Below are 12,071 nucleotides of genomic sequence, written 5' to 3'. Positions count from 1 at the left end.
CCCAGTGCCTGGGACGCTGGCCCGAGAGCCTGGTTCGTCCCTGTGAAATGGAGCCACTGCTCTGTCGTCGCCAGGGGAAGACACCAGGCGGCTGGCGATGGGCGCGGGAAGCCCGCCTGGGGAAATGGGAGCGGAGCCGGGTCCGAACCGGGTACACGCGTTGTATTACATGGAACACGTGGGCCGTTGCCGAGAAGGAGCCTGGGCACCCGCGGCCAGCTCAGCGTGTGTGAAGCCCGCGTGATGGCGTGAGAGAGGCGTCAGGACAGTGGGGACGTGGGTCTGGGCTGGGAATGGGGCAGGGGTGTGCGGCTGCTCCGGTGGGGACGGCTGGGGCGCGTGCTGGCCTTCTTCAGGGTGCCCGCAGAGGGTGGCGGTGGCAGGGAGGGCTGTCCCCTCCCAGGGGCCGGACTCGCTGTGCCTCACGGTGCTGCTGCTTCAGGGCTGCCTTCTAAGATCAACTCTGACTTTCTCCGTGGCGCGAAAGGGGAACAGCAGTGATTTATCATTTCCAGAAATTCTTAGTTTCTTGGACATTAGTTTCAAAAATCTTCCCTTGGTTGTATTTTCTCTTCCACACACTTTGTCCGTCTTCTTTCCCCTGTTGTTCCTCCAGATGGCTCACCAGGAGTCCTTCCCTCTGATGACTGTCTCCTCTCTCCCTTCCTTGGCTGGTATCTGGTTTTGTGGGTTTGAAGCTGTTCAATGACATCATCTCCCGGAAGCCCCGTTGTGCAGGCAGCTGGCCTCACCTGACCCTCGGTGTCATCGGTGACACCCCAGCTGCCTTTGCCTTTCACAGTCGTGGTTGTGAGAATGTCAGTGTTCCATCATTTGACTCTTTTTCCCCCCCGCAAAAAAGATCTTTGAGAAACATGTATTTCCTGATGAGTAGACTTTACATTTCTGTTACCGTTGCTGTCCTGTCTTCTCTGAGTGTGACAGACTCTGAGCTCTCAGATCAGTGAGTGATCATCAGAGAGGAAGGGGTGGACAGTCAGTGGGCTTCAGTGGAACGGGGGTCTGCAGCAGGTGGCGGGAGGAGTGAGGATGCTGGCCCAGAGCCATGGCATCTACTGCTAGGAGACGGCTTCTAGAAGCTGGGGAAAGATAGTCACCTGACTTCGTCATCCCACACCGGCGGGAATTCCTGATGGGGTTTTTCCAGGGGCAGAAGCAAAAAGGCTTTGCTGTGCTAACTTCAGATGTGAAAATGCATTGGCCTCTTGTGAAAAATAAGGCGCTCTTTTCTTAAAGGTGGTGTTAGGGCCCAGGTTCGGAGTTTTCCTCTGTCACTGGTCTGGCCTTGTGCAGTTCAGAGCGGGTGGGGCCGCTGTACCCTCCAAGGCTGTCCGGGATCCCCCCTGCCCTCCTCTCTCTCTGAATCTTACCTCTGAGATGTGGCTCAGTGAGAAGGGGGAGGGAGGGCCATGCTTCTCCTGAGAGGCCCAGTCTGCAGGTGAGAGAACACAGACCTCACCCAGAGTGGTGGGAGTGGAGTTTTTAGTCAGTGAGCCCTACGCTCGGGGAGGCAATCTAGTACTGTGTAAGAAAAGAATAGATGTTGGAACACGAGTGTTAGTCTCTTCCACGTATGTTGAAACAATACAGTTTTGGCTACCTTTTTCTGTTTGGCGTGTTTTTATTTCTCAGTGACTTGGTATGAATATGGTACATTAGTAATACTTAGAGGATGAAGGCCTGACCTTCGGTCACATGCAAAATAACCTGTAAGAATCCAGCCAACATGCAGAAGCCTTTCTATCCCAGCCCCCTACCCCCTTCCAACTGGTTTCACCCAGTTGCCGGAAGGCTGTGGAAGGCAGGAAGAAGGCTGGCAGCTGAGGGGCCTCGGGACTTGAGGGGCAGTACGGCAGCGAGCTCCTCGGGCTTCTCTTCCTGCCGTATGCCTGGACAGGTTGCTGGAGGAGCCCGTAGCCTTCTGCCAACAGGCGCAAATGAAAAAACGCTTCAAGAAACCTAGTTCCCCTGAGCCAAAACTGGCAAAAGACCGGGTTTACCAATAGAAAATCTTTTTGACGATGCCCCCCCCACTCCAGCCAAACACCGACTGAGAAACTGCTCCACCAGGCTGTGAATGGTCTGCCACCCCATCCTGTCCCGTTCCTCAGAGACAGGTGGCCCTCTGATCCCGGACCGCTGGGGATTGAGTACGGAGCTGATCTTGCCTCCCTCTCCTGGCAGAAGGAGGTAGAACCCAGGTTTCCCCACGATGGTGTTAGCAGAGCCAGGCTGGAAGCTGACCTCTCACACTCCACCCGGCAGAAGCAGGCAGAGTTCTGGTTCTCTGCCAGAGTAGTGCCGGTGGGTCAGCGGGGCGCTGAGCCCCTGACAGCAGTGAGATTAACCAGATGACGCAGGGCGGACTGGTCCGTACCGTGGTCCCCCCTACCCCCCCCCCGCCCCGGGGTGCGCAGGGCCCTGCGGTCAGCCCCCACCCCAGTGTGCTGCTAGCTGCATTAGACAGAGTTACCGCCTGCTGAAAGATAAGCAGAGATCTAGGCTCTCACAGCACGATACCCTCAGTGTTCAGGATACAGTTGAAAATCACTCAGCAGACCAAGAACCACAATAGTTCCAACGGTAATGAGAAAAGATAGCAGATTCCAGTACTGAAGGGACCCCGATGTTGAAATTATTTGGCAAGGATTTTAAAGCAGTCATCATAAAATTGCTTTATGACTTGTTTTGAAACAAATGAAAAAATGGAATAGAAGAGAGAAGAACCAAAGGGAAATTATAGTGAAAAATGCAGTGAACATAAAGAACTCAGTTGAAGGGCTTGGCAGTGGAGTGGGGAACCTGGAGGCTCCTGAGGAAGCCTGGGGCAGGGGGAGGGCATTCCGTGCTGGCGTCTGGAGGGTGTGAGTGAGGGTCTGATAGATGGGGCTGCAGGGAGGGGTCACGCGGTGGCCCCTAGTGGGGAACTGGAAGGGCAGGTGTTACAGGGGCAGCGGCCTCAAGACAGTATTTATCATATTTTCTACTCTGACCTGTAAAAATTAGACCTTCAGCAAGATGGGGGCTGATCAGAATGCCATGCATTTCCCTTGACGAGTTCTGCTTGTCACTCTTCTGTGATGGAAATTACCCAGAAGGGTCCGTTTCTAGGGGAGAAAGCAGTCACTACTTCTAGCCTCCAGGATTGATGTCAGCTCTGAATATGGAGAATGCAGGACAGGGGAATGTCCCTTAGCGGTCAGCGAAGGAAGCAAGGTATCAGGCTCCTTGCTAGGGCTTCCTCAAGTGTCACCAGCTGGTGGAGCGGGTGGGGGGCACGGCCAGGCTCCTGGGGCTTTCTGGGTGTGAAGCAGAGACAGATTTGACACTCTCCACCGTGTGCTGTGTTCTGCTTGTGGCCCTGGGGTACTTGCCCTTGCTTTTGCCAAATAAGGGAGCTGTGCTCTGAGAATGGACAAGTGTAGATAGCTCCTGAAATATAGTAATCTGATCATTTGGTAAAAAAGTAAGTAAAAAGAGACGGGTCTAAGCCAGAGCAATGAAAGAATAAGGTGAGGACAGGACAGGTCTGGGGAGCCAAGTTTTATTTCACAATTACAAGAAGGGACACCTGGGGCAGTCCTGAGTGAAAATGAATATTTTGCCATACAAATTTAGGAGTGTTTTTGTTTTTGTTTTGTTTTGTTTTAAAGAGATGCAGCAAACTTTGATAGGTATTTTTTTCTTTTTGACAGTTTCCTGAAAAGAGTTTTCTTTATTATCAACAAGATGCTGACAGTGTAGTAGCTCATTATTTCCTTAGATTATTATATAATAATACTAACTTAAAGTTATTTAAGTTGAAATCATTATTGGATTGCTCAGAATATTCCCTTCAGCTCGTCTTTTTTTGCCAAAGATGCTCTCAATATCGATGAACTACTCATTTTAATGGGGTTTACTCACATTTACAGGGCTGTTATGTACAGGAATTAGAAGAAAGTCTGGTGGAAGAGCTAGCTCAACTTTTAATATGTAAATAATATTTTGGATATATTTTCAAAATAAAATACATTAAAATAAAATTTATTTTATGTTTTTTGTTGTTATTTGGAAATAACAGTTTCTGTTCATTGACAGGTTACACTCATTTTCTTCCCTGTGTTTGGACAGTCTGTGTTGAGAATGGTTTAAAAACCTGTGTGATGGGACTCTGAGTCTGCTTGTCCAGCTTCGTCCTCAGCCCACGGTTCCTCCTGCCGAGAGCCAGGCTGACTTCTCCCTCTGTGCCCTGGTCTCTGTTGAGCGTCTTACACGCGTCATTTTATTTAACTTTTGGATAACGCTTTTGGGGCAGGTGCTGTGACATCCCCGTGGTTAACACCCAGATGCCATAGCTAGTAGTGAGCCAACCCAGCTCCGGGACACATGGACCGCTGTTACCTAATGGACAGAGGAGTCATTTAAAATTTAGAGTAGCCATATTAAAAAAGTTAAAAAACAAACCAGATGAAATAAATTTTATTTTAATATATTTTATTTTGAAACTATATCTAAAATACTATTCACATGTTAAAATTGAGCTGTTTTACGTTCTTTGCTTTTCTCAGTAAGTCTTTGAAATCCTGTGTGTATTTTATACTTTTTCCACCACGCTATTTAGACTACACCTGTTTCAAGTGCCGGGCAAGCTGTGTCTGGACTGAGTCCCTGACTTCTCCATGAGAGGCTGCCTGTGAAACACACTGAAACAATGATAAGTGTTTCCATTCAAAAATTTATGGGCTGTCATTTTGTTTTAAGGTAGTCTATTAACTCTAATCTTAATCCGAGTTCTGTCCTGACCCTTCTGTGGCCATGAACACCTCAGCACAGGTATTCCAAATGCCAGGTACCCAGCAGCCAGTATGTGCTCAGAAATGGCACCGTTCTCTCATCCGCTTCCCTGTTTCTTTTTCTTCCAGTCAAGATGATTTTTATATATGCATATTTGGACATAATGACACATTTTTCGAGAGTGAAATAGTGTTTGTTCCAGAGGAAAGTGTAATTTGTGTATTGACCATTTGCAGTACCAGTTGTTTTGGGACGTCATGGCTTTGAAATGTTTGCGCCGCTCACGGATGGTCTTTGCTTTTTAGAATCTCATCTGCTCGGAGTGTGGGGATGAGTTCACGCTGCAGAGCCAGTTGGCCATACACATGGAGGAGCACCGCCAGGAGCTGGCCGGGAGCCGGCTGCATGCCTGCAAGGCCTGTAGGAGAGAGTTCGAGACGTCCTCCCAGCTGAAGGAGCACACGAAGACTCATTATAAAATTAGGTATGCGCCTTGACTTGGGCTTGGTAAAAAAAGAAGAAATGCATACAACATATTAAAAATGGGTGTACTTCGCTATGATTGCTTAAACATATCATCTGCTTTAGAAACAGCAACACAGCGGCTGAGCTGGTGTGGTGTCCGGAGAGCTTTTAAAACGTGTAGTCCTGTGTCCGGTAAGAAAGAGAAGCTCAGAAATTTAAAGTAGGCATCAGGCTGCGGGAGTAGAAATTGTTAGCGAGTATCGTAGTGTTGAAAGTTGTAGGACAAGGTACGGGCAGAACGTTTTCGCAGGCGGGTAGTGGGGTGTGTAGAGCAGACCCACAGGGGCCAGAGCGGCACCTGTTTCACACACGGGTCTGTGTGTGCCTCCCGTTTAGAACTTCTGTGTTCCTGACACCACGCTTAGTGTGCATATAAGCCTGTGTGAGTAAAGCTTAACCATCGCAAGCAGCCCTGTCAGACGAGGAGGCTTTACGTCCCCACTTCGGGGCTGAGCCGCTCTACGTACAGGACCGAGTTACTTTCCACAGTTTTACAGCTCGGAGGCTTCGAGCCTCAAGGATTTAAACCCTAATTGCCTGGTTTTTGAGCTCATAATATTAGCAACTGTGACTGTATTTAAATACATTTAATGTATTTATTTCTAGTAAAACCTAACGTGTCTTTCAAAGTTTCATATCTGGTTTATTCCTAGTTATATGTATTTTTCGAAGCGTCATTTCCTCAATGAAATGAAATACAAAGCGCCTTCTGGCCCCTCGTGCTCCGGTCCCTGCTCAGTTGTCACACTCGTGGGGCGATCTTAGGAGTGCGTGTACTTTCTAACAACAGCTACGACCACAACCACTGTTTCCACACTGGTTAATAACGCGTATGAACCGCGTGAAGACTTCGTAGGATTTGTTACCCTCTCAGCGCTGTGTTGTAGCCCCCAGGGCCTGCACTGCCTCGCCCTTCCCGCTCCCTCCGCTTTGTCTGCAGTTGGCTGATGGGCGTCCCGGGATCCATCGCGCTAGGTTTTGATTGGATGGAGTTTTAACACAGGCAGTGTGGGTGTGTCTCCGAGGGTTTTGGAAAGATGACGAACCTCGTCTAGGTGTCAGCATGCACTCAGCTGCCCTGGCTTCTGGCCCTTCTGGGATGGAGGGACGGGCCAGCCAGATAGCCTCATCCTCGTGGGGTGCTGGTTTATTCAGGAGATGAGTCAGGGTGACGCTTCGGGACAGTGCTTGTGTGGGGAGGAAATAAGACTGGATGGCTCTGGCGCGTGCCGGCCGGGCGGGCAGGTTGTCGGGCTGTTCGGGCCGAGCTGAGAAGGGTGTTTGAACTGAGGAGCAAAGGGGAGAGCAGTGGCCACAGCCCAGCTGCGGTGAGGAGGCTGGTGCTTGGGAGCCCGCTGTGGAGGGGGTTGCTGGTGCTGGGTGTGAGGGAGGCAGAGCTCAGGGGCTGAGGGCCTTAGGCAGCCATCCTGGGAATGAGGATTGTATCCCAAGGGTGGTGGGAAGCCTGCCCCAACTTTGCCTGTGGCGTGGCTGCTGGGGGTGGCGTTGAGGCAGGGAGGCCCGTGAACATCACAGCAGACGGTGGCGGTGTGAGGACTGGAGAGTGGAGAGGCCTCAGTGTCTTTGGAGGTGTTTTGAGTGAAACCAGTAGCTTTTGGAGATGGACTTGAAAATCAGGGTGAGACAGAGGGAGAATTTGGGGCGACTCCTGCGGTTTAACCTTGCCCAACTGGGAGCTGCTACTTCTGTCTGGGAGAGCAGCCGGTGGGGGATGAACAAAGTCCTGTTGGGTTCACCCCAGCTCGCAGCCGCCAGGGAGCCGAGCGCAGAGACGTCAGGCAGAGAGAGCGGTGTCTAGGGTTGGTGTCAGGGTTGCTGGAGGGAGAACTTGGAGATCATCAGCCTGTGGATGGTGTTGAGAGCAAGGAGACCGGCGGGCGGAGCAGGACGCGGCAGCGCAGGGATCGTACCCACACACGCCTTCGCGTCCGAGCAGCACGGGTACAGCCGTGTCCAGAGGGACGTTCTCACCTCTCCCCTCCAAGAAAACAAAGCAATGTTTATCTTTTCATTAGGTCGGGAAAAAGGAATTTTATGGTAATGAACACACAAAACAGCTGCATGTCTGTGTGTATCTGTGTGTGTGGACTCACACTTCCATGTGATTGATTTCTCATCAGAGTGTGTTCTGAGCACCAGTCAGCCACACTTGCTGGCAGCATTTCAGTTTTGAAATTGTAATACAGAGGTGATGACTTCATCAATATTTCCCCCTGTGTTGTACTAGGGTGTCAAGTACAAGGTCTTACAATCGGAACATCGACAGGAGTGGATTCACGTACTCATGCCCACACTGTGGAAAGACGTTTCAAAAGCCGAGTCAGTTAACTCGTCATATTAGGATACACACAGGTATGAAATACGTTCCCTTTGGGGCGAGTTATGATGCGGCTTAGAGGAGAGAACATGTGCCTTCGAGCTAGCTAGACCTGGAAGGCAATGTTGGCTTTTCTGTCCTTTGCTCTCTGACCTTGGTCTTAACTTTGAGATTTTGAGTAGGCAGTTAGATGCATGAGTCTACAGTGTGGGGCTGTGTTCTGTCTGGACAGCCAGGTTTGGGGTCTTGGGTTTGGGGGTAATGTGTTTCTCTTTAACCCATAGGATGCTCACCCAAGTGGAATTACATTTTGATCGTTTTTCTTCCTCTCTAGGTGAAAGGCCATTTAAATGTAGTGAATGTGGGAAAGCTTTTAACCAGAAGGGGGCATTGCAAACTCACATGATTAAGCATACAGGTGAAAAACCCCACGCCTGTGCCTTTTGTCCTGCTGCCTTTTCTCAGAAAGGGAATCTGCAGTCACACGTGCAGAGAGTTCACTCGGAGGTAACTGTCGCACTCGGGTCTGTGTAGCGCTCGTGGGGCTGCGGTACATGGCTCTGGAGTTGATGAGTGAGCCTGAGAAATGCTTTTCTACTTTTAAAATGCAGATTTAGAGTTTGTGCAGAGCAGACTTTGTTTTAAACAAGAAAGCAAACAAATATATATATATCTGTATGGATATCTTTTTGGCTTATGTATGGGAGAAATATAAAATACTATCTTTTTGTGGTCTTATGGATGCTATTATGGCCTTGATGAATAAATGTTTGAAAATAATCATAATATGTCTGCTAGTTATGATCCATCGATCTGATTGTTAACATTTCATTCCTTTAGCAAACTTGAAACACAGACACTATCAAGTGTAAGAAATTGAAGGAAAAGAAATAAATTGAGGAAAAAATACTCCTCTTACTATTATTATTGCCAGACTCAGCCCATGGCCTCCTTCACATTTTTACAGCCAGAGCCCTGGTCTGTGTATTTCCCTGTGTGTGAACTATTTCAGTGAGACTGATGGTCACCATTTCTTGTTGTCTGCAGGTCATACCAATTTGTAAAACGTCTGGAAGTATTTCTCTTAAGCAGGTTAACCTTTGCTCTTTCCTGATTTGGTGTTTTATTTATAGTTTAATTGTAGAATATAAATTAACATTTAAGCGACACAAACACTTTTATCACAGATCATTTTATTTTATGTAACTGTTTTGCAGAATGAAGACTCATATTCTTAAAAGCAAATGTGTATCTTTTTAATTTTTCGTTGATGGCTTCAGTATCACTGAAATAAAAAGCCCTGCATCCTTCACATAGTTTATAAACACATTCAGCCTTCCATATGCGAGTTACTTTTTTTTTTTTCAAGTATTCTGTTTATTTATTTGACAGAGAGAGAGAGGGAGAGAGCACAAGCAGGGGGAGCAGTAGGCAGAGGGAGAAGCAGACTCCCCTCTGAGCAGGGAGCCCGATGTGGGGCTCGATCCCAGGACCCCGGGATCATGACCTGAGCCGAAGGCAGAAGCTTCACCAACTGAGCCACCCAGGCGCCCTGCGAGTTACTTTTTAAAACTAAGTTTTCTATTCTAAGACCCAGACACGTGAGGAGGAACACATAAATATTAGTGAGGCAGTGATCGTGTGGAGTGAGGTTTCCTTTCGGTCTCAGAAGAGTAGAAGGGGCCTGTACTAGTTATTCTGGGGGTGCTGCCTCTGTGCAGACGATTGCTGTGGGATGGCCGTTTGCTTGCCTGGCAGCCAGAGAGACCTCGCTGGGCCCCCCGTGCAGCCTTATGAGATTCTCGCCAGTGCTCCTGAGGTCAGGAAACCCCTCCAGGAGGGTGGGGGCTCACCCGGCACCCAGCCTGAGACCCCCTGGGATCTGTGTTGGGGCAGCTGGCCATGTTCCAGAAACGACCTCTAAGGATTGGTTTGTAAATATTATCCAGTCCTATGATGAACCTAAAGCCTTAAATTTGGTCCTTAACAAGGTGCTAGAAATGGAACAGAATGTCCATGTTTAGAGAAGGCCAGTCTGTTTTCAAGCCAGACTTCATAATTATAGGAATAATTACTGCTGGGCTTGAATAATGGCAAAGGAATAGTTCAGACACTTTCTGTGTACCCGGAGGTTCTGCTTCATTTCCCTCCACTCTGGGGTCCCCCTGTTGGCTTTATCATAGTTGTACAAAGTAGTTACTGATATGAGGTATTGGAATTGATGATGAAAACTTACACAGTGCACGGTCCTCCTTCCCAGTGTGTATGTGGTGGCAAGCCAAAGACTCAGAGTGCTGCTTACACCTGTGTTATGTTGGTGTAACCACTGACGGAATTGAGAATGTAAGTCAGCTATCTTATTTTCACCAAATTACAATAACTGGAAACTATGTCTTTTTACTTCCGAACCTGTTCTAATTTACAGAAAAGACTTTGAAATTTCAATTAATTTCACACTGGCAAGGTTGATGCAAGAGTTGGGTCATTGATTTTAGAGCTATCCAGTTGGAAAGAAAAAGTAATGTTAAATGGTTAAATTGTTTCTGCCATTTTTAATGGAATGGTAAATTATGATTTGCTTAATTTAAATATTTTTATCTACTAGTTAATTGTAAAAAAATCGTTTCTTCTTTTTTGTTCTTTAAGGTCAAGAATGGCCCCACCTATAATTGTACAGAATGTAGTTGTGTATTTAAAAGTCTAGGTAGCTTGAACACTCATATCAGCAAGATGCACATGGGCGGACCACAGAATCCAGCAAGCTCTACGGAGACCGCTCACGTTCTAACGGTGAGTCTGGCAAGCTGCTTGATTGGGGGATATAACCTTTTACCAAAATTGGTCATCTTAACTGTGACCCCTAAAATGGAATATTATTTAGAATATTATTTAGTACCACAAAGGTGCTATGAAACTTTTCTATAAGGAGGTAAGGGTACTTTCTTATTTTTTTAATTAGTGAAAGAAAATCGATCTGTTTAAACCTCACAATAGTATCAGATGATCCTGAGTTATGGACTGTCATCTGAACCAATGAAATTCACACAAAATGTAACCATGAATTTATGAAATTGTAATTCCTGCAGTGTTATTGATGAGTACTATTGAATATTCTTTATCCCTGCGTCATGATTGAAGAAGCAGTTATCCTTTTAAAATAATATTTCTCCACATCTGATGGGACAGTGGCAATTTTTCCTGAGGCCCTGGCCTTTTGGGAAACTCAATTGTGTAAAGGTGTAGGACACACGCTCCCACGCTTGTGTTGGGTTCTGGTGGGGGTCTTCAGCTCTGCCTCGGTCTGTTACCTCTCCTCTCCTCGCAGTTGGTAGGCGGCGGCCGAGTCTAAGTGCACAACAGTGGACCGTGCATTCGCACGCTCGTGAGCTGGCTCTTGGTGGTTTGTGTCGTCAGCACCTGCCCCCCCAGCGTGGAAACTCATTAGTGTTTAGTTCCCGAGCTTTACTTTCGCATTTACCATTTGTGTTTTCTCTTTTCTCACAGTATTGGCAGCTTGGGATGGTTCCTCACCTTACTCCTGGTGAGGGAGCCTGTCGTCAATAAGTTCTAAAACTGGAGAATGATTAGAGTCTAATAATGAAGTCTTAAATTGTATTTTGGATTGTTTCTTAAATAAGATTTCCAATGTGTGAATCAATCAAATACTAGATTTTCACCATTTTCTTTGGCAATATGCAAGTCAGTATGTAGATGTGGTGATTCACCTGGAATAATCAGATCATCCTAAAATTTTGTATGTTCAATAAAAACCAGAAACGTTTGGAAACCTGGAATCTGCCCTACGTTTTACCCGAGTTTGAGTGTGAAAGAGCGTCTCAGCCAGGTGTCATGTCTGGGAATCACTGCTCAGCCCCGGGGCGAGTTCTCTGTGTGTCTGATTCTGCCTCTCACAGTTCCTGACTCTAGGCCTTCTTGTGCCACTTTCGAGGGTTTTCTTCAACTCAGTCTTATGACTCTTTCATTGAAATTTTTTCAAGCTGCTAAGACTTTTAACTTCTGAGAACGTTCCTTCGTGATCTGATTGCCTCTTTCTCTTCTGGTTTGGTGCAGTTTCTTCTGAAACCTAATTCGTGTTTCATTTTTTAAAGTTCTCTTCTGCTGCTCGAGTGATGGGCCTTGGGTCTCCCCGCACCCCTTCCCGTTCCACATGGCCTGTAGTGCGTGGAGTCTGGTCTGTGTTTGAGAACGAGGCCCCAGTCCTCTGTGTGGGGGCTGTCCACGCACGGATGGAGCTGCTGGGTGCCCGGGGAGCCAGCTCTTAAATTTGGGGTCCCTGGTGGCAGGATGTAGAGACGTTTTGTTTCATTGGGGAGCTAAGGGCCACAAAAGGTGCCCCAATTCTCCCCAAGTATTCATTTTTATCTCTTTTAGAGGTGATCCCCCATTTTGT

The 12,071-nt window shown here is 47.6% G+C and overlaps 1 protein-coding gene across 1 annotated transcript in view; it reads left to right on the top strand.

The window, feature by feature from the left end:
* The window catches only part of ZNF236 (zinc finger protein 236), a 107,502-nt gene that overhangs the window by 20,440 nt on the left and 74,991 nt on the right, over positions 1 to 12,071 (top strand). The window contains exons 4-7 of the mRNA XM_040632431.1: positions 5,103 to 5,281; positions 7,571 to 7,695; positions 7,995 to 8,167; positions 10,307 to 10,450. Coding sequence (XP_040488365.1) covers positions 5,103 to 5,281; positions 7,571 to 7,695; positions 7,995 to 8,167; positions 10,307 to 10,450 — 621 coding nt within the window. The remainder of the gene's footprint in view (positions 1 to 5,102; positions 5,282 to 7,570; positions 7,696 to 7,994; positions 8,168 to 10,306; positions 10,451 to 12,071) is intronic.

The sequence above is a fragment of the Ursus maritimus genome, unplaced genomic scaffold (assembly GCF_017311325.1).
Source record: "Ursus maritimus isolate PB19 unplaced genomic scaffold, ASM1731132v1 scaffold_18, whole genome shotgun sequence".
NCBI classification, from domain to species: Eukaryota; Metazoa; Chordata; class Mammalia; order Carnivora; family Ursidae; genus Ursus; species Ursus maritimus.
This window is presented reverse-complemented; position numbering and strand designations above follow the sequence as displayed.